A 22,378-nucleotide genomic window follows, 5' to 3' on the forward strand; every position below is an offset into this window, starting at 1 on the left:
CCACTTGAAATGTCATGCCAGTTTCAGTTTAGGTGTAATTTAAAATCGTGGTAAAACTTTTAGAGCATAAAGTTTGTGTATTTTTTTTTAACAATTTTCAAAGTTTATGAAAAAAATAAAATGAATTCAAAATCTGTGTATTTAAATGTCAATAACCTTAGATTATAAACAAAATTATTAAATTCGACAAGATGAAAGAAGTAAAAATTGCAATTGTTCTCTAAATTTTGGAACTTCTAGCAAAATTGCCCCAACCTTGAACTATTAATTGTTTGGTGTTTAATTTTCGAAAACGTTAACAATTTATGTCCTGAAATTCTTCGAGTAACAATCGACATAATTAAATAATAAGCCCCACATTATTTCTTAATTAAATAATAAGCCTCACATTGTTTCTTTGTGATATACCTTAAGCAAATGCACACGAAATATCTAGACTCGTAGTTAATCATGAAATCGTAATTCCACCAATTGGGCGACCACATGTCCAATAAATTTATCTTTTTTTTTATATAGCCTAAAATACAACTGAGCATCAAGTATCACTAATTAAGATCTTTTTACTTGAGAAGCTTCAACATTTAAGGAAGCCAATCCAACAGTTTCCGGGCTCTTTAGCTGATCAAGCTGCTTCTTTCCACGCCGAACTAAATACTCGATGTAGAGGTAGTTCTTCCGGTCAACCTGTGAGGAATTCCGACGGAACTCCTGAGACACAAGTGCTTCGATTCTGCTACGTTCTTCAGGGGATTTTGTGCGAGCTGCTCGTAAGAACCCTCTGTACAGGGCAAGGACTTGCAACTGCATTCCTGAAAGCCTTGGTTTAGTGGAAGCTCCCATTGCATCTCCGGCTAGTTTGTTTTCCGCAGCTTCGCCTTCTGTAAATAATCTCAACTTGAGCCAAAGAAGGTCACTGATCTGAAAAGTTTAAATATAAAGGGCAACACCATAAATCAGACTTCCACGATGCAGAAGTTCTTTAACAAGAGAGGTTAAAAGGTTTTCTAATACAGCTCTAAAGCTAAGAAGAAATAAACTCCAAGTTGCATTATCAAATCGTATTATGATATTCATGGAAACCAAGACAGTCTATACATGTAAAAATTGCAGCACCAGGACCACAACACCAGCAAATATGGGTTATAAGTCAAAATATTTTCAACAAGCTAGCTGCATAGCCTGCATTTGTGTCAACTAGAATTGATATAAGTGAACCACGTATTGCAAGACATCAAATCTCCAAACATCAGAAACCAGATTATAAATGTCTTCCAGCTTCCATAAAATTACACTCTACCATTAACAAGAATTATTGCACCAGTCAATGTTAACATAATTATTCCAAGTCATTGGTGAATTGGCAAAGTGCAGCAAGGCACTCATATAGTCATATGGCTAATCCATCTGCATAACTGAACGGAACGACTACATAATGACTAGCATCCTAAGAATTGTCTAGCAAGAATATCGATCACAAACATTAACTTCTTGTGATAACATCAAATTTCAAACATAGAATCCACCCCCAATAAGAACTGCAACTAAAATTAGTGAAAATCACATTCTATTAACTATAAATAAGCAAATTAAATCGCAAAAAATGTTACAAATCAAATGAATCAAAAAATTATTTTAAAATTTCCCTAGATACTAGCAATACTAAATGGTGCAAAAGTGTGTCTGCCACCATCTTTGATATTCAGCAGCACTCAAAGGGAAATCGGAGGATGATGGAATTTTCAAATGGATGCCAAATTCAATAAAACTTAAATAACATTTCATAGATGCAAGCAAGTCTGCCTAACATTTCACACCATAAAAGGTATATCAACCTATGTGCTAGGGTGCTAGGGTGCACCTTAAATCACCCCAAATTCTTTTTAATACACTTCATAAAATTTAAAAGAATAAAACACTAATGAGAATGAAAAATTTATCCTAATGTTCTAATCTACCCTTTCAAGCCACAGCCCCCCAACCCATTCCCCCACTTGTCTCATCCATAGCCACCACCGCCGCCCTTTCAACCAAATCCCCGCTATGGTCTGACTCACACCGGGAAACCAAAATCATTGCCAGTCTCAGGCATGCATATCTAACAACAAACTCTTGACAAACACATCTCAAAGCACTCAACACACTATGAGAGAACGCTTTAAAAAGGATTTATCCAACCAGGGAAAAACAATAGAGGGAGGAGGCCTAAGTTTGTTGGGGTTGATGCAAGGTGGGGTGCTGGGTGTTTGTGGCCGGGCAGGGGAATTGGGTCAGTCCAGATAGGGGGCAGCAGGAGGGTGATTAGTACAGGTGTAGTAAACCTAAGCTGAGAAGAAAACTTACTAGCTCAAGCTCAGCTTAGCTCTTTTAGATTTTCTAAAAGCTCAACCTTCTTTAGTTGAGGCCCAAGCTCAATTTGTTACAAAATTATCATTCTTGCAATTGGCTAGAAAAAGTTTGTTTTTAAGTTAACCGAACCACGCTCGAGCTTGGGCTCACTATAATCATAAAAAAGCTCAACTAATCAAATATTTAAGCCCGAACACCAGTCAGATTTGCTAAGCCGAAGCACATTACTCACAGTGAACATCGTATCTTTTGATGGTCTTGCAGAATGCAGATCGACCAACAAGCACAAAACCCTATACACCCCAAAACATGAATCCGTCGTATTAAGCAAGCAACACATACAAAGCCAAATTCTTGTTATAGAACGAATATGCACAAAGGTTTACCATTTGATTGCCAATTAAATCTCAGAAAAAACTGAAAACTGAAAAGAGTGAAAAATAATCACCGTATGTTTTGATATTGGAAAGCTGGAACTAGCAGAATCGGCTGCCTCCCAGTTATTGAGGATTTCAGCGCACACAGGGCGGTTGTGGCGGGTTGGCTGGAGAAGACAGAGGTGAGAGAATGGTGGTGTTGAACGCAGTCAAGCGCAGAGGAGTTTTGGGTTATTGCCAATTTTCGCCCATTTTGTGGAAGAGCGAACAGAGGGAGAGTGGTGAAATGGTATAACGAGTGTAGAATGCTTGCAGAGTTGCAGGTAGTTACCATTTTCGCCCATTTTTTGGATTATTAATACTTATTGAATTTTCATTTTTTTGTATTATTTTTTCATTAATAGCAAAAAAGCACATAAAAATAACAACAAAAAAAATGTTGTAATTTACCAGAATTAAAAAAAATCCTTCGCTTATACTTAGGGCTGGTAATCGGTCCGGTTCGGTTTTACCGGAACCGAATAAGGAGAAGTTTGCTAACCGGTAACCGAACCGGTTAATACTTCGGTTAACCGATTAACCGGACCGGTTTATCGGTTCCGGTTAATCGGTTAACCGGATTAACCGGTTTTGAGGCAGCTTATGAAATTAAAAAAAAAGTCGAAATTTTAGAATGTTGGCAAGAGGATTCGAACCCTTGCCCTTTGAAAGAAAGGGTAAGATCTTATCCATTGCACCAACTAATTACTTAGAACAAAACATACTTTTATAGAGACTTGTATTTTTATATTAAAAAAAAAGAACACCTCTAATAAATGAATTCCATATATTTCTCCATATACATTGCACATCACAAACACAAATATTTGCAGAATTACAAAAAACACAACAAATGAAGAGCATCAATCCACAAACTTATAGTACAATGATATACTATAACAAATTACCTCCACACACACACACACACAAAAAGCAAGCAATCTAACCACATAAGCCTGTAACTTGATTTATCCGATTATTAATCAAATAAAAGAAACCAAGGTCCAAAACTGTATTCATGCAAAGTCTAATTTGCTGGAATAAAAAGGGATAAAATTAATTTGCTGTACAATCCAAACAAGAAAGAGGTGAGGGTAACAAATAACGATTAGGTGCCATTCCAAGTAGCAAAATTTGTGGATTGCAGTTGCCAAAAAACACTTGATATCTTCACTCTTTATTTGCAATTATTTCTCCCCCAAAAAAAAAATTTTTTTTTGATGTATATACATATATATCTTCGCTCTTCACGTATGTATTGCAGTTGCCAACAATGATTGATTAAGACTAAATAAATTATATAATTGCCCAACACCAAAACCTGTCAAATTTTGGAAAGCAAAGAAGAGCAAAGCTATGAAATGAAACTGATGAATTCTGGAATTGGGAAAAAGATAAACAACAAAAAAACCTTACCTTCAGGCCGCCGGAGACACGCCGTCGCCGTGCTGGTGTGGCCGGCGTGCGGGACTGGGAGGCAGCTGCCGGGCTGAACGCAGAAGCAGAAGCCACAGAAGAAGGCTGAGCACAGGAGCGCCGGTGGCCGGTGGGATGTCGGCTAAACGTAGAAGCCGCAGAAGAAGGCTGAACGCGGCCTTTGTCTCCAGACGGCAGTTTGAAACTTGAGAAAAGCCCTAGTCTAATTTTAACTTTTAAGTATTAATGTATTATTTAAATTAAAATATTAATATATAAATTAATTAATTAATTAAATATAAAATAAACCGGTTAATCGGTTTAACTGGTTAACCGACCGGTTAAACCGATTAACCGGTTAGTGATGAACATACTAACCGATAACTCAGCCGAACCAGTAAAAACCGGTTTTCGGTTAACCGATAACCGATTTTTCCGATTCGGTTACGGTTAAAACCGGATAACCCGGAACCGGTTTATCAACCCTACTTATACTCGACCTGGTATCGAGTAGGAATGTAGGATCGAGTATATGCTATACCCTATTTCACATCCCTAGTAATTTTTGTGTTTCTTTGCATTATAATGTAATACATTTTTAATCAATTCTTGCATATAAAAAATGATTAATAATGAGTTTTGAAAATAAATAATGTATATAACTAAATATTTAAATATAAATAATGACTTCTAGTATATTATGAATTCTCTTTCAAAAACTCGTAAATATAAAAGCTTATATGAAGTCGTTTCATCGTAATATGACTCAAAAATCTAAATTTATATTTCAATACTATATTTACTCAATCCGTCCACGAAAATAAGACTTAATTTGTCATTTTCGCCTGTCCACAAAAATATGCTCTAACTTATTTTTAGTAACGATTTAATAATTTGTGAGCCTATTTTCTCCACTCACTAATTTGTGGACCATTTCTTCACTCGCTAACTTAAATAACTTTTTCTATTAGATCATTTTCTCTACCCAGTAAATAAAAAACGCAATAAATTCATGCCACCCTTCCTTAAGTCTTATTTTATTCTCATGAACAATGGAATATAATTTTGTTGATATTTGTAAATATATCGAATACGACTTCAAATCTCAACCCTATATTATGATCACCATCTCACTCTCAAACAAAACTCTTCTAAACAGGCGTTTACTTTTAAAAATTAACCTTAATAAATTAAAATAATGAGATTAATCTCTTATTTATTTTTATGAATTAAAACTATAAAATATCTTAAGGTGCTTGATTATTTTAACCATCTAAACTAATTTTACTTGATTTACATTTCATTAAAAGAGTAAGATTAGAGAAACCATAAAAATACTCAATAATGCATTTTATCAATTATACAAAGTAAACGCGGACAAAATAAAAGGCTATAGGCCACACGATACACCGTTATAGAGCAGAGCAATTTTCCTTATTTAGGAGAGTGGTACATGAAGTGAGAAAATTTTGTTGATGAATTTGTTCCCCATTGAAAATTTCAATTTACAGTGTATCTATCAATATTGATGCACAGGCCTTCTCTACTCGATATCTTTCACAGCGTCCTGCATCAACAAATAAACAACACTCACTTCAGATCAATCAAACCAATCGCATTCATATTCAATGGTATGTTTATAATTTTATTGGCATTTTAGTAGTGTTTGGATCAGGATCTTGAACAATCAAATGATCCAACACGAGACTCTCCCAGACAACAATTTACTAGAGAATCCCAACTAGAACAGAGATCCAGTAGGATTACCTTGGCCAGCCGTGTCACGTACGTTGCCGCGAGCGCTGTCGCCAATAGCCCGATCCCCAGTGTCCATAGCTGACCGTTCCCTCCGGTTAACCCTCCGAGTTCAGCCTCCTCTTGCTGGAGAAGAGGATCCAGAAGCAAAAACGGGTCGTTAGCTCGTGCTCGTGCACAAGCACGAGGAAATCCAGCACTTTTTAAGGAGATTCTTGAGAAATACTAGTTGCAGTTTGTTTTTTATGGTTGTCATAAGCATAGGTTTAGATGGGATTCAGCATTTCCTGCTGGAAGCAAACTCCCATTTGATACAAAATAAAAGAGATCAGACGCCTCAAGGTTAGAGACTCACAAGTATTGCTCGACCAAACGCGCCAGCACTCACGTATGCCCATGTTCCGGGGAGCATACCTAGCCAACTGCCAAGAACAACGAGATGAATTTGTATCACGATAGATGGCCAGGTTTAACGGCTAATTTACTAAAATCACGTGCTGTCAGCTAAAGAAAAAGTTAAATAGCCATTGACACTATGTTTATCTTCAACTAAGAACAACCAAACATACTAAGGTTTGAGTTCATCTAGAATAATTTATCAGTTAATCAGCAATATTCACATGACTATATTACTTATAAGATCATTGCAGCTTAGCTAATGTAACTCTGTAAGTGTCGGTCTAATAGGACGTTCTCACTTCATGTCTAACTGTTAAATTCAAATAGAGGAAATATATACACCAAAACATGAAAAGACTATGTATAAATTATAAAGAGTCGAACACACAATATCCGTTATCACAAGGGTATTGTACTTTGGCAAAATGCTCGTTCTACGAAGTATATAATGAGCCATTTCACGTCAACATAGTAAGTGAAGAAGATAAGCTCTCTTCAACCACGAGAATCATGAAAACATTCACTTCCGAAAAAATGCAAGTTTCGAGAGCATAAAAGAAGTACGTGAAAGAGAAAAAGAAGAAACTGACCTTCCTAAGACGTATGGGATGAACTTGACTGATGTGAGTCCATAGAGGTAATTTCCGAGAGAGAATGGAAGCAATGGACTCAAGCGGAGAAGAGTAACAACCTTAAAACCGTTTTCCCCAATGGCTTTGTCTATCGCAAGAAATTTCTTGTTTCCTTCAACAAGCTTTAGAATTCGCTCACGAGCAAAATATCTGGCAATTAGGAATGCAATGCTGGCTGCGACCTGAAAGGAAGTAAGACAGCTCAATACGCAGTTTGCATCATTAGTTCATTATCCTTTCTATTCATCCAAGCTATTTGAAACTCACCGTGCCACTAATAGAGACGATAATTGTTCCAGTGAACGGGCCGAAAAGAAGGCCAGCGGACATTGTCAATGGAATGGCTGGTATTGCAAGTATCTACAGCACAAGACAATAGCTTGCATCAATTCATTGTGAATTTCAGACACTGATTCATGTGCAGGAACTCGATAGTTCTAAAAGCCGAACAAACAATAAAGGTCATCTATAGCACATAACTAGATTTTTAGTAAAGAATGTCAGGCTACAAGAGGGTGAAATCATGGCTTTTCCATTTGTTTCTTTCATGGTCCAAGATTGCTGATGCCGGTATTTGCAGAAGAAGATAACTTAAGTAGCGAACATTGAAAAGTAGTTAGAAGCAACAAAATTTGCTCAACAAGATATTTGGTTTTTCTTACTTCTAGTCCTGCATAAACTGCAACAAAAAGGGCATATCCAGCTGCACCATAACCTGAAAACAGTAAACAACGAGACATTAGAAGTAAAACACATTGTTTTTCAAGCAAACCGATGAGGGTAACATCAGTAGATTTATTCAAGATTTTCAAAGACGACAATGATCAAATAGCCTGTACAGGAAACTAGCAATTGAGTAGAGGAGTGCCAGTCATAGCAAGCATTAGCTAATCCTATAGAATCACCTTACAATTGAGCTACTTCCTGGTTGTTCTGAAATGCTTAAAAGGGTTGGCACCTTAAAAAACAGTATTCACAGATACAATCTTCAAGATGAAACTATTGGGATTGGAATAATACTACAGTCATATTTCAAAAGCAGTAGGCCACAAAGAGCAGAAACTGTGTTGAAACCCAAAAAAAGTATCACAACTACAAATTGCAATATGAAATTAAATTCTTACATTCTGAAACTCGCATATTTTGAGCACAAAGTGTAGAATCTTAGGATCATCTAAAGTAATTCTCATTCCAACAGTAAATCACAATGCTCAGCAGAATTCGCTATACTAGCAGGGCAACTCATTTCAGTTCGCACCATATCTCAAACTAACCATTACAAAAATGGTCAATCATACTTCCTTCCACACCACACAAAACCAGTTAGTATGCATCATTGCCATCTTCAGATAGATCTCATTATTCACAAGCATATATTGAATCAAGAAACCCTCATTTTCCCCGAATTCGTTCAGCATTTCTTCCTGAAATAGCCATTCGAGCTGAGATTGCTCTCCCCGCCACAGATATCAAGCAAAAGATCCAATTTTGGAATCTCACATATAATGCAAAACCTCATATATCAACTAATACTCATGAAAAAACAACTAAAGAGGTTCAAAATCACACCTTCAATGAAGCCAGAAAACTGGGTCAAGAAAGCATTGATCTGCTCTCTATACACATACCCAACAATTCCAAACCCACCAACAACGCCCACAAGCAGAAGTCCCGCCAAGATTGTGCCTTTAATCGCGGCAGCGTCGTCTCCGCCGCCGTCCTCCTCCGCCGCGGCGTCGCCGTCCTTATTCTCATCATTCTCGCTCCTCGGGTTGAAATTCAAGAATCTCCTAAGGCTCTGCGGAGCTGTGTCGGGAGTCTTGGGAAGTGTTTGCTGCTGTGATTTCTTGGTCTCTCTGAGTGAAGAACATGGCTTCAGAAAATGGAAGCGCTTCGGCTTGAACCTCAGCAAAGAGAAGCAAATACTGGGTCTTTGCCGGGGCGCGACGGAGGCGGAGGAGAGACTGAGGCACGGCGGTCTTGGTGGCGCTGTTCTAGTTAAAGGAATGGTGGGCATTTTATGTGAAGGCGGTGGGAATGAATGGTGATGGAGATGAAGGATAAAGAAATTGGATGTTAGATTTTTGAATTTCTTTATATTCTTTTTGAGATTGGATTATGATAATTGTAGTTTGTTGCAGTTTTTTCGAGAGTTATGAGTTTTGTAAGCTGGTTGGTTACAGAATCTACCAGAGGTATCTTCTGATTCTGGAACAAAAGAAATGCAATGTTTATTTCTGATAAATATATATTGGCTTTTAGATTTTGAGAGAAAATCGAGTGATCAGCAATTGAGAGGATACACGAAATTGTGTTCAGTATTGGTGCACGTGTAGTACTTCTATTTTTTTAACTCTGGAATTTGGGATTTTGTAAATGTTCAACCACAAATTTGATTTCCTTTTTTAACTCTGGGATTTGGGATTTTGTAAATGTTCAACCACAAATTTGACTTAAATAAGTAATAGGGTGCAATTTTATTTTATTTTCTTTCCTCTCTCGTACTAACAATCGCAATCAAGGATTGTGAGGTGTTAAACTCTAGTAGATTGCAGGAATAATAATTTTCAAGAGTTTTTTCTCTAAAAAAAAATTTCAAGAGTTTTGATAAGGGAAAAACCATCTCTCGAACGAGAGACTAAAACTTGCCTGTGCCGTTTCTCCTAATAGCATTTTACGAGTGTGAAGTGGGTACAGAAAAAAATATAATCAAGAATTTACTCCAGTCACCTGCAGTGAAGTGCAAACTGCATCTGTGAGATATGTCCCAGTAGAAAAAAACTAGGAATTTTGAAAAAGAAAAACTCTGAGAGAATCATAAGAAAGAGAAACTATTACTATGTTCGAAATATCTAAATCAGGAACTAATTTAGCCTAAATTCCCTTCAGTGTTTCCTTCCGGTAGATCCATCGGGACGGGAGTCGATGCAGTCTCGTTACTTCTTCCCGGTGCCGTCGGAACTAGTCTTGCATTATTTACTGAAGATACAAATCTATGCATTTGGTGAGTGAGAGTGGCTTGAACAGCTTTGGGTGAGAGCAATTCTGGTCTTTCGAGGACTCCCAGTGTTGAACTCCCAACAAAGTTTACCTGTTGAAGAGCATCTAGGAATTCATCAGTTATCAATTTTCTAGGAGAAATGCCAGACTTCGCAACGAAGTAGTTCGACTACTTGAACTCAAGAAATGACATTGTGCCAATGCAGCTGATATGAGGGAAAGTAGTAATGTCACAATGAAAGATTTCAGAAGTCTATCAACAAATGCCAAGCTGATTAAGCAGATTAGAAAAAGATGCGCAGCATAAAAAATTAGACGAATCATACACGAGTTAGAGAACTAAGCAACAATTGCATGCACAGTCCAAGCCATGCCACACACAGTGGACGGAGAGGAGGTCATCCTTAATTCCTTATAATAACATCGATAGTGCAATTATAGAGACCAAACGGAACCAAGAGAGCATTACGCCGGCCTTTTAAGCCTCATATACATATATAGGAACTCAGTACCCCCATCATCAAGGCCAAGGAGAACCAGTTAGATAAACATTTCACTGTTTCGCCGGAGAGGCAGAGCAGCCATAGCAAAGATATTACGAGGCTCAAAAGTGAAAATCGAGCCAAGAGAAGAGACGGTGCTCTGCATTCTCATGGCACAACCAAGAAGGTACTTCAGGAAGAGTAGGATGTATGGACTCGAGCCATATTTAATTAAGGGTTATTTGCAAAAAAACACAAACTTTCTTCTGGTGCCAATTTCGTTTTCTTTTATTTTTTCGTTATCAATTAACCCATTTATTAACTAGTAGTTGAATAAGGCTGCTTTTGTCCATTCTACACTAATCACACTTTTGATTTTAACTAAAGCATAGAAGAATGATCACTTCAGGACAATACAAACGATATCTAGATTTAGAATAATTCAATAAGCAAAAGAATCTCATTCGCAGAACAAACAGACACAAAGATCTTCTTCAATCATGATTCATGATATAGCCACTTCTAAAAAGTTTTCCTTTTTACCAGTTTTTTTACAACAAAAATAGCCATTTTTTATTTTTTGGACAGCTACATCCTTCTGGAGGCTGGTGGCACAGGTTTGGGTGGTATGGGTTGATTTTAATTGGCATAGTTGGTAGAGGTGATACAGCTCAGAAAGGGTTCGACTACGAGTATGACTGTACAAAATGTAAAAGTTCCGGTAAAAAAGTATATTTTATAAAACTTGGAAAAGATTAAATTTTAACTTCACTATTGGTACCTGTAAATTTATCTCTATCTGTCAATAGGTGAAGTTTGGAGAATGGATGTAGTGTGCGAGTGCGTCCCCTTTATCTCCTTGGAGGTCCATGTTCACTACATATTTCACAGGTAAAGCATAATCCAATACTTGCAGCATCTTAGTCTAAGGGGATGGATCAGCATAATCTTTCAATCGTCTACTCTGATTTCAGAGGCTAACTAAGCTCTGGTTCCTCCACATTATTGGCTTTCGTTTCCTCACGAACCGAAGTGAACACCAGTAAATTAAGCTCTAAATCTCAGAGTTCTCTTGACACAAGAATGCACTACTACCTTGAAACAGCACAATGACCTATGGTTTAGACATCCAAGTTCCTAACTCATTTCAATAATTCTCAGATTTCCCATTTTTCTTTCTTAGATCTATCATAATAAAACTTTTATGGTCAGAAAAAAGCATCCATCCCATTTAAATAGAGAAGAATGAGGAATAGCTATAATAACATCCCAATTGCAATGTAATTAAATTCAACACTGCTACCAAAAAACTCCAAATCGTAGTTACTTCAACAACCAACCAAACAATGGAAGGAAAGGAAAATTTTGTTGGTACCGTTTCAGATGCCTTCTGAATTAATGCTTTTGCTAGAGGAACGACGCAAAACCTTCAAATGCAAATCAAAACCCCCCAAAAAAATAAGTATTTTATCAAAATTTGAGCTCGAAAAAAATTGCAGATAAATTGGTTTCCAGTTTGCTGTAACCAAATAAAAGTTGATGATATTATTATACAGAAGAAAAATGAAATTAATTCAAGTTCGTAATCATACATTCCGCGGCCACCAGATAAGGCTTCTTCGGATGGCTCTTTCCACTCATCCAATCTGCAATTCAATGAACATCGAGTAAAATTAAACAATAATAAAAGCTATATGAAACTATTTAGGACTTACATCCAACCGTAGCGACGGTCGAACAAGAGGCGTTTGGGAGGCGGCGTGGAAGCGGCGGCGATATTAACGGCGGCCGTCGGCATTTTTCTTCCAGCTGAAAAACACTGCTAGTACTTGTTTTTTTCAATAACTCGCTAACTAGAAATTACACTTCGCTGCCTAAATTTTCTTAAGTTTTGCAAAACAGCCCCGCTGAAAACTTTGAAATTGAGTTTTAGCCCTAAAATCTTATTCCCGCCAAATGTGTGTATAAATAGCGCAATTTTGATCGCTGATTACATCTTCTCTGCTTCGTCGAATGCCAGTCTGCCGTAATAATGAATCCTGCACCAGATTACAGAGAATCAACACCTTCGAAACTATCAAATTACGGTGATTTTCTTCTTATTTACCTTTTCGTTTGTGATTATCTAATTCCTTGTGTAATTTATCTTTTATTTGATTTTGTTCCATTTTTGGACTTTTGTTAGATTTCTCGTATGGATATTCTTCCTGTGTTAGTCAAGCTGATTTAGTCTTTGGATCTGATGCTGATGCACTAAATCAGCTTGAATTTTGAAATGTTGCTGATGAATTTCTGAAAATGCAATAGAATTTTAACCGGCGATGATGAGGAAGTTCAAGTTTTTTTTTAGTTTAATGGATAGGTTATGCCGATTTTCTGTTGGAAACTCAAACATTTTTTAACTAAGAGGTGGTGCAAAAATAATTGAGTCGAGAGGTGGTGTAAAATTAATTTTAGATTATTTCAATGATTCCAACTTTTGGTGTTCGCGAAATTGAGTTTGTCTACTGATTGTACGGTGATTGGATTTCAATCTGGTGCAGGTAATGGTGTTTGTATCATGAGCACAACATGGAAAGATGAGCAGCATCCATCCTTCATCAGCTTCATCTCTTCCTTCCTCTATGAGAATTCTTTTAGACTGAATTTTGTGTCGATCGCTCCAGTACTATCTTTTTCTCTAGCTAATGGATACCTTCGTGTGCGCCATGCTTTAGCTTTCGAGTTGCTTCATTTGCAGGATTTCATCTTCAACTGTGGAGGCGTCTCCATTGCCTTCGTATTCGCGACCAGCTGGGATTCTGGCCGCACAGAATCCATCTTCAGCAAGTGAATAATGCTCCACTTCCTACTAATCAAGACCAATTTTCTGAACTTTTGGTTCTTATGAGGTTTCGTCTGCTTGGTGCAGAATTCAGAAGTTAAAGGAACAGTTTGGACATTTCTATGTGGTTGTTACCCTGCCAACTAAAGATCAGAATGACTTTTTCATACGCTCGTATTTCAAGTTAGTTGATTCTTGGCTCATTCCAACTACTGTCAAGCTTCGTGAACTGCATTCCTGGCTAAGAAATCTGTGTTCTGTTTTCAGACACGGCATGGAGTTCGGTAGGCCAACTTTCATCCCCGTGCAGGATTTGGAGATGGGATTCGAAAAGATTGTAAAGATAGCACATGCTCGTGGAGGTGAGGTCGTTTATTAAGCCTCGTTATTCAGAATCTTGAAGTGTAATATTTATCAAAGGCATTTTGTTGCAGTTTGTAAGCGACATGACGCCATAGCAAAACTGAGAGCTGAGGTTTGTTGATCAATCCTTTTTCCTTGCTACTGTTAACAATTCGTTTTATCTGCATGGCATGCTTAGAAAACAGTTGATGTGATTTTAGAGGGAGAAGTCAGTTCAATCCATGGATGTCTATGTCAAAGTTGTTACATCTATCCCTGGGATTGATAGCCATGACGCCATTGCGGTAATAATACAATTTGCTGATGATTTTGCCCTTTACGAATCCTTTTGTTTAACCCTGGTTTTTTGTTGTGGTATAAAAATTTGAGTTCTGATCTTGCAGCTAAATCAAGCCATTGGTTCCATTGAAGCAATAGCGAAGGCATCAAAGGAGCACATTCTGGAGACCACCGATCTTTCAACCGAAAAGGCTGAAACTATCACCAGGTTTTTCAGAGACCCAAAATATTACCTTGGTATAAAATTGAAATGATATGACCATTCTGTAGCTTCTATATCTACCAACTGAATTGAGGTTTCATGACTACAATTTCCGCAGCAATACCTTTTTTTATTGTGCATGATATCATGTTTATACAATGCAAATTCATATTGCTGTGAAGAAATATTGCACTTTTATCTAGTTTGCAAATAGAATTGGCCGACATACAACCTCATTCCTCTAGGATACCTCATACTATCTTAGTCATCGTTGAATACATAGTTACTTAGCGCTTGCTCGTAAAAGCATCAACATCACTAAGAAGACTTACTCGGCATGATCTGGTTACAAAGTTACAGTAGTTATACCTGTCGTCTAGCCCATGAAATCTCAGGGGAATCGGGACACAGAAACGGGTCTGGCTACCAGAGGCTCGGGCTTGGACAGGGGAGAGATACAAAAAGGCAGGCACAAACTGGTTCAAGTTTAAACCTTCGTCCAGTTCAAGATCAGCAGTCATCGAACTTACGATGGTGCACCAAGATACGATGCTAGGCGCAATATGTCGCTGAATACTCCACCAGCTGTCACCTCAGCCCCAGCGCCAGGGCCACGGACAATCAGTGGCTGCTTCTCGTACCTCTGAGTTGAGAATGCTATTATGTTATCAGATCCAGAAAGTTGAGCGAACGGATGCTCCTTCTTATACCTCCGTAGCTCCACCATTCCTTTCTGATTGACAACGTCCACTACTCCAACGTATCTCAAGACCTTCAAATATTTCAAGATCATCATGAGTGCATTGATATATACATCAGCAGTGTTCTATACAGATTTCCATTCCTTTTCAATATTTTGACAGGAAGGAAACATATAGTTTCTTATTTCGTACTATATCCACCAACTCATTGCATGGTCATCCACCAGCCAACAACATTGCTATCCCCAACTAGGTGTAATTTTATGATTCAAAACTTTCGTATGCTTTCTGGAAAATAAAGCTTAAAAGTGCTTACTTCTCCAGTAGCTTCAGCCTCCTGCCTTTGCTTTGCCAAGTCTTGATCATACTTATGGAGCTGCTGCATAAACTCCTCAACCAAAGCAACATCCTGGCACAAGGCATTAGAAAATCGAATCAGAGATACAAACTAGTGGTTGGGGAGCCTCGTTAATTGAGCTTGTTCATGCCTTTAGTGGGTCTGGCACTAGACTCTGAACGGGAATGTCTGATAATTCCAGCTTCAACCCAGATTCTCGGGCAAGGATTATCACCTGCGCCATTCAACATTTGACGAGTACAAAATTATCTCACTGGATTTGCACAAAAGAAAATGAAACTAGTAGCATTGGTAAAGGAGGTGGCCATCCAAGGAGAAATTGTTGTTTGAGACTTTTATATTAGTTTTCATAAGGAAGGCAGAATTTGATAGGCATTGGCGGTACCTTTCTAGCAACATCTGTGCCAGATAAATCATCTCTTGGATCAGGTTCGGTATAACCTGCTTCTTTTGCCTCCTTCACCACTTCACTAAATGCCCGTGCACCCTCGAAGTTGTTAAATATGTAACTTAAAGTCCCACTGCATGACCACATTATGAAGTAATGTCAGTCCATAGAAACTTGTGATAAACAGAAGCTTTTCCTACTAACGAACTGAGAGATGACTGATGCTAAACTGCCTCAAAATAAAGCTACAGAAGGAATTATGTCGAACACTGACCTAAAAATGCCTTCAATTCGTAATATTTTATCCCCAGTTTCAAGGAGTCCTTGCAAAGTGCTAATGATTGGTAAACCAGCTCCAACAGTTGCTTCATAAAAGTAATGAGTATAGGACTGTCGCTGAAGAGTTCTAAGCTTCAAATACTACAATCAGGAGGAATTCAAACAAGAGTAACGTTGTCAGTAGAATTACCAACAGTAATTGGAAAATATATTAGGGACAAAAAATGAAGATAATGAATATCATGTGCATAAACAGAGATGGAGACTACAGTAATTGATACGACAGATGTTCAGAACTCTAAACATTTGCCTGGTATTTTATACATAAAGTTTAACTATCACAGGTCTAGTATCAATTATTAGTCAACTACCTGCTCAAGTGGTCCTGAATTGGCTTTCTTATTTGGGGTGACGACATGGATCCCTCGACGCAACCAATCATGGTAATGGCTCGCAATAGATGAGTCTGCAGTGCAATCTACTACAACAGTATTTGGGATGAAATGATTGCCGTGCACATGTTGAACAAACTTCTGCATGTCAGCCTTTTCCCCTTTCTCCTCTATTTGATCTCTCCATGTCGACAAGTCAATTCCCCTGGAATGATCAAATACATGTACGCGAGGTTGTTAGATCCAAAATAACGCATACTGGTTATCGTGCTTAATTTCACGAAACTTACGTATCACTCAAGAGCATAGTCTTTGATCCAGTTACACCCAACACACGAAGATCAATATTAGACTTTTCCTTGAGGACTGCTGCCTGCACGGTTAGATGAAATACATAAGTGTATGAAGAAGCCATAATCTTCATCAATTTCAAAACCACAGAGATCAGAAGTCAGTCATGCAGATGATAAAACGTTGGAGCGAAAAGAAATCAATCCTTTGTCAAGTGTACCTGTTCCTTGAGTTGATCGAGCAATGTGCCACCAATCAATCCTGGTCCGATGATACCCATTGCTATTGTAGTTCTGGATAGGTAAAATCTCGAGTGCACAGCTCGTAATGCCTTTACGCAATCTTCTCGTTTCACAACTACAGTGACGTTATATTCAGAGCAGCCTTGGGCTATAGCACGAATGTTGATATTAGCCTGTAGAAGGACACGGTTAGATCTTACATCTGATCCACTGAATCCCATAAAAGGAGAGGCTTTTGCATTTATCGTTTTTCTTTTCTGGAGATAAGTTCCAGTTTTACACTACTGAAAGTGCAAATAAGTACTTCAGAATATTCATAGCTGATCCTTCATAGAGCGATAGTTAAACTAAATGTGTTAAAGGAAGAGATATAATAAAACTTCTAAAATATGGAATATTTTCCCAACCTTGGCGAGTGCACTGAAAAGTGTGGCACTAACTCCAGGGGTACTTGCCATTTTCTGGCCGACTGCAGCCAAAATGCTACAATTGGGAATAACTGCAATCTGTAAAAAGCACAAGATAATCGGAAATTAAGCTTACTAATATTTTCAGAATATGTATTATAGAGAGTGCACTTTGGCAGACACCACACCAAACAAATTGGGTAAATGTTTGATATGAGGTAAATCTCCAATTTCACAATTAAAGAGGTAAATCTCCAATTTCACACAACCACGAGGTTTTTTAAAAAGTACTCCCTCCGTCCCATTACAAATGTCCCACTTTTCATAATGGGATGTCCCATTACAAATGTCTCATTCCTTTTTTGGCAATATATATTTAAATAATTTCCATCAATACACTTTATCTACTTTCTACACATTTCTTAATCTTCGTGCCCAAAAGTAATGGGACATTTGTAATGGGACGAAGGAAGTAATATGCAAGTACGGCCATCATTAAGGACTACATAATCACACTCCAAAATACTTACATACTATCTAAAGCAGACATGGTAGACATTTCAGGAGATGAAAGTTTTCATAGGGTTTCCTATACTTGCCGAAAATGAAGTACCTGGGACAGACGACCGGCATTCAAGGCCTGACGAAATCTAGACTCTAATGCTGCAGCTACGGCCCTGACTTCTTTTTCAGGCACAGCAAAACACACTGAATGCTCACTACTAGCCTGTGTCGACAAAGATTCATCAGATTCTTAATGAAATGTTACATTATGCATTGAAGAAATAATTGAGTAAAACTACCTGGGATATCATAATCACATTTGCTCCAACATCTTTCACAGCGCCAAAAATAGCACTAGAAGTACCCGGAACTCCAGCCATTCCAGTTCTGCAGAATATATGTATGACTAAGAGCTATGTAGCAACAAGGGAAGAACGAGCAGAACATTGACTTAATAGTATATAATTATCATAATTCTGTGAACTTAAAGCTCACCCTTCCACATTTACAAGGGCCAAATTATCGATTGTTGCAAATCCCTTAACTGCAAACTCCAATCCATCTTCATTTTCAAAATTGGCAGGTCGGCAGATTGTTGTCCCAGGTGCAGAGAGGTTGAAAATATTTCTTATCACAATTGGAATGTCATATTTCATGACGGGAATAATTGTTCGAGGATGTAAAACATTCGCCCCAAAGTATGACTGCATAGATGAAACTGGTTAACGGTTGATACAATGTCGAACCTAGGACTCGTAATTGCCAGACCGTATTATAAAAGTCTTACCATTTCCCATGCCTCCTGATAAGACAATTTGTTCAAAACCACAGCCTCACTGACTGTCACGGACAACAAAAAAAAGAGGATATTACTGAAATGACATAAAATGCTAGTGCGCCATCAAAAAGTAGTACAGGAGAGAAAGAAACTATATTTTCAACAAATCAAGTATACACATAATTAGAATAAACCTTTTCTGGGATCTGCGCTGTACACGCCATTCACGTCTGTCCAAATTGTGACTTGACGTGCTCTGAATAAAGCACCCATGATGGCAGCAGAAAAGTCGCTTCCGTCACGCTTCAAAGTTGTGGGAATATTCTCAGGTGTACTGGCAATAAACCCAGTTGCAACAATTATGTCAGATGAATTTTCGGAGTACCACTTCTCCAGTCTTCGGCCTGACTCCACATAATCTGGATCCACTTGATCAGATTTTGTGGGATTCACTATGAGGACATCTCTAGTGTCCATGCAAGCACATTTCAACCCACTCTACAAGAACCAAGAGAATATCTTTAAGAACATTCTAGATGCAGATGACTCCCGAAGTACAGAAAACTCATAAACTAAATGCCTAGAAGATAAGAAGCACCTTTCTGATCACAGAAGAGAGTAATTCTGCAGACCATAACTCGCCATGTCCAGCCACAAAATCAGAAAAAGACTCAGTTGCATGACCAGCTGCAGTACTTCAAGAATTCCGGTCAATACTCGTGCAAGAATGAATAAAGTGGTCAAATGCAATTCAAACATTAAGGAAAGATAATCTCAGTCATAAACAGCCAGACAAATAAGAACGTACAATTGGAATTCATACTTGTAACACACATAGATTGACATATACCACTAAATCAAATTACCAAGTGGCATATAAGGGAAACTTTTACTTATACCTTCTTCTAAATGCAAGAGAATAATTCAGTAACGTTAAACCCATTCCATCACTCACGTTTACAATGTCATAGAAAGACTACAAGTTTTGAGTTTTGCTTTTGTTCTTGTATGGGTAAGACAGTAATTTGGTCATTGCACCTCATATTTCACTCTTTGTTAGGGGAAGGATATTCAATATATCTAAGTGAGGATGATTATTTCTGCCTAGTGCGTTGGGCATTATCTACAAATACACGTACCAATATATATTGCGCGCAGCATTGCCTTAAGGTTATTTATGTCCTGTTGCAACCGTGTTAAGAAATTATTCAGATCATCTCCCGTGAGTAGCTCAGTTGCTGTTGACTTGTGCTTCTCTAGAATAGCATCCAGTGCAGTTACATAGGAATCATCCCGAGCTTGTGCCTTGTGTATGAGATCATACATCATATCCGTCACCTTTGACATTGCAGACACGACAACCAATTTTCTCTCCGACTCATCCTTAACAACAATGTTTGCAACATTTTGTATTCTTTCAGAAGTTCCAACACAGGTGCCGCCAAATTTATGAATGGACCAAGTGTCGCCTTTTGGAAGCTGAACTTGCTCGACAGCTCCGTCCAGAAGAACATCTAGAAATTTTGACATGATTTTACAAAGCCTTTTTTGTTAGTACAAGATACAGAGTCATGAGTTCTAATCAAGTATGTGCAATTGAAAAAATCCAGAAACCTGCACTAGTGACAGAAGCGAACAGATTAAAATTCGACGAGTCTCTTCCTTGCAACCGAGAACTGCAACATACTCTGTGACAAATAGAAGTTAGAACAAATAAATTAGAACTAGACAAGACAACAAAATCAACACATAAAGTCCAAATGGAAACTCAAGAAATAAAATTGTACATCAACAGCAATGCAAGATTCCAGCTCTGAAGATAATGATATTGCACAAGTATGCAAGTTTAGCTAATTAAGAAAGCAACTGTAGTTTTATAGTCATTACAAAAACACAGAACCTAAAACTGACAACCATAAATTTTATCAATGACTAATAAAACATCATTTGGAACAATAGCATATGCATACATCAGTTCAACAAACTTTTGCACCTTTTCTTCCTGACATAGACTGATTCATCAGCCTGTAAAAGTTATTACTCTAAATGCAGCTGTGAATTTCAAATTGAATCCAAACTGAGGTTCCAGTAGCTGCATGCATAGGCATCCTCTCAAGAATGATAATAAAATTGAATCTTTTTCCATTATCTACAACAGAGCTTCAATCTTGACACACTAAAACAACCAAATAAATGAAAAATGAAAAATAAAATAACCCCATTCATGGAACATCGAGTTGGGTGGTTGGAGCTTAACAAAAGAAAAGGTTACCTGAAAATGGGGGGGCGGTGGAGGAGAGAGAAAGGGTAGATCTTGTTGAGTGTTGTGACGGAATTTTTGGGCTTAGAAGAAAGATTTGGCAGAGTGTAGGATGGAGAAAGGGAAGACGCGAACGCCATTGTTGTGTTGTGTTGATGATTGATTTGCAGACCCCAATGAGAGTGAGTGAGTGTGTGTGTGTGTGTGTGTGGCGGCTGATTATTACTGATATTTGTGATGAGGCGAAAATGAAAAATGAGCTCAATTTATTTCTACTCTAGTTTTGCTCTGGAGCACTGTCACTGCTATCCTGCTCTATGCGAATCTTAGAATAATACTAATTAACAAATCAGATGGTAACTTTAACTTCATTTTTTTTTTCATTTTCTTCTTTGTGTATTTAGCTATCAAATATCAAAAATAAAAATTTTACTTGAATTGATTTAGTGGCAGAGTAATTAGTATTGATGCCAAAGGTTTTAAGTGTTTTGAAATATTTGTTTCTTTAAAAAAGAAAATTTCCATTTTTGTTTGGTCAAGAGTATGAAATAAATACTAGATTATTCGGAGATTGTTAGTTCTGAGTTTAGTGAATTAGTACTCCTACATATTATACTAGTTATTAGAAAGTAGAGAGATGAATGCTTTTGTGTTACTTAATTAACTATTTTTTTGTTGCGACGAGTATAAAAGTTTCTCATTTTTTAATTGTCATAAGAGTTTGGAATGATCACTCTTTTTCAGTTTTTGAGCACACCTATTTTATTAAACAAACGTTAGACACTCATCGAATAACGAAAAAAAATTTGGTAGATGCTCACAATCATCAATATCTATTTCTTTTCCTATTTTAAATCGTGAATGTCTAATGTTGTTGTCGCTTTGTTGAGCATCCCTTTGTGGAGTCTAATGGCCACTTTTTATTTATTGGTGTTGCCTGCTAGGTTTCCCTGCGGGCTACCAACCATGATGTCTGTTTCGATGTCTATCATTATTTACAATATTATCACCAAAAAAAAGAAATTGTCACATTAGTCAATAGTCATGTGTGGACATACTAAGGAAACGACGTCCTAAATAGTAAAATACCATTACGTGAGTAAATCAAACTTTCTCATTCAGTATTTACTAGATTTTACCCGTGCGATGCACGGTCTACTTATTCGTACGAATTTATAATGAATAATAGTAATACTATAAAATTTTATAAGTGTATTTAAGTGGTACAAAAAAATACATAGTATTCAAATTGAACTGAAAATTTACATTGTATAATAAAAGAAAATAAGAACTGAAAAAGAAAAAAATACATGTGGTATATTTTGCCCACTTAAAAGCCCTTATTTTTGCCATGTAATTTTAAAAAAATAGAATATAAATTAAATTGTGGCATCAGGCGAGCTACATCACGTTTCTGCTGAACATTTCGAAAGTTTAAGGGTATTTTTGATAAAGCGGGTATAGTTCAGGAGTTTCCATGATATTTACCCTATTAAATTTTATTATTGTGATATTTTTTTATTTTCTCAATATTCAATTCAAATATATTCAATTAAAATTATTTTTCTATTATATTTATAAGTATAATAATTGAATTAGTATTATTTTTACATAAATATAAAAATTTAAAATATTTTTTCGTGCATTGCATGGGATGCAAATGT

The 22,378-nt window shown here is 37.2% G+C and overlaps 5 protein-coding genes across 6 annotated transcripts; 1 reads left to right on the top strand and 4 right to left on the bottom strand.

Moving 5' to 3' along the window:
• Positions 1-418: 418 nt before the first annotated feature.
• Positions 419-4,350, bottom strand: LOC131010384 (succinate dehydrogenase assembly factor 1, mitochondrial). 2 transcript variants are annotated; one of them, XM_057937887.1, is made up of 2 exons: positions 4,179-4,350; positions 419-918 (listed from the first exon to the last, which is right to left on the bottom strand). In XM_057937887.1, exon 2 carries the CDS (start codon positions 838-840, stop codon positions 550-552), a length of 291 nt encoding a protein of 96 aa, XP_057793870.1. In that variant the 5' UTR covers positions 841-918; positions 4,179-4,350; the 3' UTR covers positions 419-549. The 2 variants fall into 2 exon arrangements, with proteins under 2 accessions (XP_057793870.1, XP_057793869.1); XM_057937886.1 differs by lacking the exon at positions 4,179-4,350 and adding an exon at positions 2,795-3,062.
• Positions 4,351-5,513: 1,163 nt separating this feature from the next.
• LOC131010352 (uncharacterized) lies at positions 5,514-9,831 on the bottom strand. The gene is made up of 7 exons (XM_057937842.1): positions 8,534-9,831; positions 7,627-7,679; positions 7,232-7,324; positions 6,923-7,146; positions 6,289-6,355; positions 5,946-6,059; positions 5,514-5,745 (listed from the first exon to the last, which is right to left on the bottom strand). The coding sequence occupies exons 1-7, from the start codon at positions 8,979-8,981 to the stop codon at positions 5,722-5,724; spliced, it is 1,023 nt and encodes a 340-aa protein (XP_057793825.1). The 5' UTR covers positions 8,982-9,831; the 3' UTR covers positions 5,514-5,721.
• LOC131010380 (uncharacterized) lies at positions 9,653-12,310 on the bottom strand. The gene is made up of 4 exons (XM_057937880.1): positions 12,162-12,310; positions 12,039-12,092; positions 11,822-11,873; positions 9,653-10,055 (listed from the first exon to the last, which is right to left on the bottom strand). Exons 1-4 carry the CDS (start codon positions 12,242-12,244, stop codon positions 9,834-9,836), a joined length of 411 nt encoding a protein of 136 aa, XP_057793863.1. The 5' UTR covers positions 12,245-12,310; the 3' UTR covers positions 9,653-9,833.
• Positions 12,311-12,388: 78 nt separating this feature from the next.
• Positions 12,389-14,299, top strand: LOC131010367 (protein PARTING DANCERS). Its single transcript, XM_057937864.1, has 8 exons — positions 12,389-12,533; positions 12,990-13,111; positions 13,187-13,275; positions 13,358-13,453; positions 13,538-13,632; positions 13,705-13,745; positions 13,834-13,917; positions 14,017-14,299. The coding sequence occupies exons 1-8, from the start codon at positions 12,479-12,481 to the stop codon at positions 14,164-14,166; spliced, it is 732 nt and encodes a 243-aa protein (XP_057793847.1). The 5' UTR covers positions 12,389-12,478; the 3' UTR covers positions 14,167-14,299.
• On the bottom strand, positions 14,286-21,060 carry LOC131010310 (bifunctional aspartokinase/homoserine dehydrogenase, chloroplastic-like). The gene is made up of 18 exons (XM_057937768.1): positions 20,727-21,060; positions 20,069-20,142; positions 19,594-19,968; positions 19,053-19,141; positions 18,649-18,952; positions 18,464-18,516; positions 18,172-18,380; positions 17,976-18,063; positions 17,786-17,899; positions 17,173-17,271; positions 16,744-16,938; positions 16,523-16,605; positions 16,212-16,437; positions 15,836-15,981; positions 15,559-15,694; positions 15,304-15,387; positions 15,132-15,224; positions 14,286-14,886 (listed from the first exon to the last, which is right to left on the bottom strand). The coding sequence occupies exons 1-18, from the start codon at positions 20,852-20,854 to the stop codon at positions 14,641-14,643; spliced, it is 2,742 nt and encodes a 913-aa protein (XP_057793751.1). The 5' UTR covers positions 20,855-21,060; the 3' UTR covers positions 14,286-14,640.
• Positions 21,061-22,378: the final 1,318 nt, after the last annotated feature.

The sequence above is a fragment of the Salvia miltiorrhiza genome, chromosome 2, assembly GCF_028751815.1.
Source record: "Salvia miltiorrhiza cultivar Shanhuang (shh) chromosome 2, IMPLAD_Smil_shh, whole genome shotgun sequence".
In the NCBI taxonomy this organism is placed as follows: Eukaryota; Viridiplantae; Streptophyta; class Magnoliopsida; order Lamiales; family Lamiaceae; genus Salvia; species Salvia miltiorrhiza.

Excerpts from the sequence above, each read along its gene's own strand:
- LOC131010384 (XM_057937887.1), bottom strand. The coding sequence starts at position 840 with ATGGGAGCTTCCACTAAACCAAGGCTTTCAGGAATGCAGTTGCAAGTC.
- LOC131010352 (XM_057937842.1), bottom strand. The coding sequence starts at position 8,981 with ATGCCCACCATTCCTTTAACTAGAACAGCGCCACCAAGACCGCCGTGC. Across the intron at positions 7,147-7,231 it reads TCGTCTCTATTAGTGGCACG|GTCGCAGCCAGCATTGCATT; the intron begins GTGAGTTTCAAA and ends ACTTCCTTTCAG. Across the intron at positions 6,356-6,922 it reads ATCCCATACGTCTTAGGAAG|TTGGCTAGGTATGCTCCCCG; the intron begins GTCAGTTTCTTC and ends TGTTCTTGGCAG.
- LOC131010380 (XM_057937880.1), bottom strand. The coding sequence starts at position 12,244 with ATGCCGACGGCCGCCGTTAATATCGCCGCCGCTTCCACGCCGCCTCCC. Across the intron at positions 12,093-12,161 it reads GACCGTCGCTACGGTTGGAT|ATTGGATGAGTGGAAAGAGC; the intron begins GTAAGTCCTAAA and ends ATTGAATTGCAG. Across the intron at positions 10,056-11,821 it reads TTCAGAAGGCATCTGAAACG|GTAAACTTTGTTGGGAGTTC; the intron begins GTACCAACAAAA and ends GCTCTTCAACAG.
- LOC131010367 (XM_057937864.1), top strand. The coding sequence starts at position 12,479 with ATGAATCCTGCACCAGATTACAGAGAATCAACACCTTCGAAACTATCA. Across the intron at positions 13,112-13,186 it reads ATTTTGTGTCGATCGCTCCA|GATTTCATCTTCAACTGTGG; the intron begins GTACTATCTTTT and ends CTTCATTTGCAG. Across the intron at positions 13,454-13,537 it reads TTCATACGCTCGTATTTCAA|ACACGGCATGGAGTTCGGTA; the intron begins GTTAGTTGATTC and ends TTCTGTTTTCAG.
- LOC131010310 (XM_057937768.1), bottom strand. The coding sequence starts at position 20,854 with ATGGCGTTCGCGTCTTCCCTTTCTCCATCCTACACTCTGCCAAATCTT. Across the intron at positions 18,953-19,052 it reads TCTCTTCTGTGATCAGAAAG|AGTGGGTTGAAATGTGCTTG; the intron begins GTGCTTCTTATC and ends TGGTTCTTGTAG. Across the intron at positions 18,064-18,171 it reads GCCCTTGTAAATGTGGAAGG|AACTGGAATGGCTGGAGTTC; the intron begins GTGAGCTTTAAG and ends TATATTCTGCAG.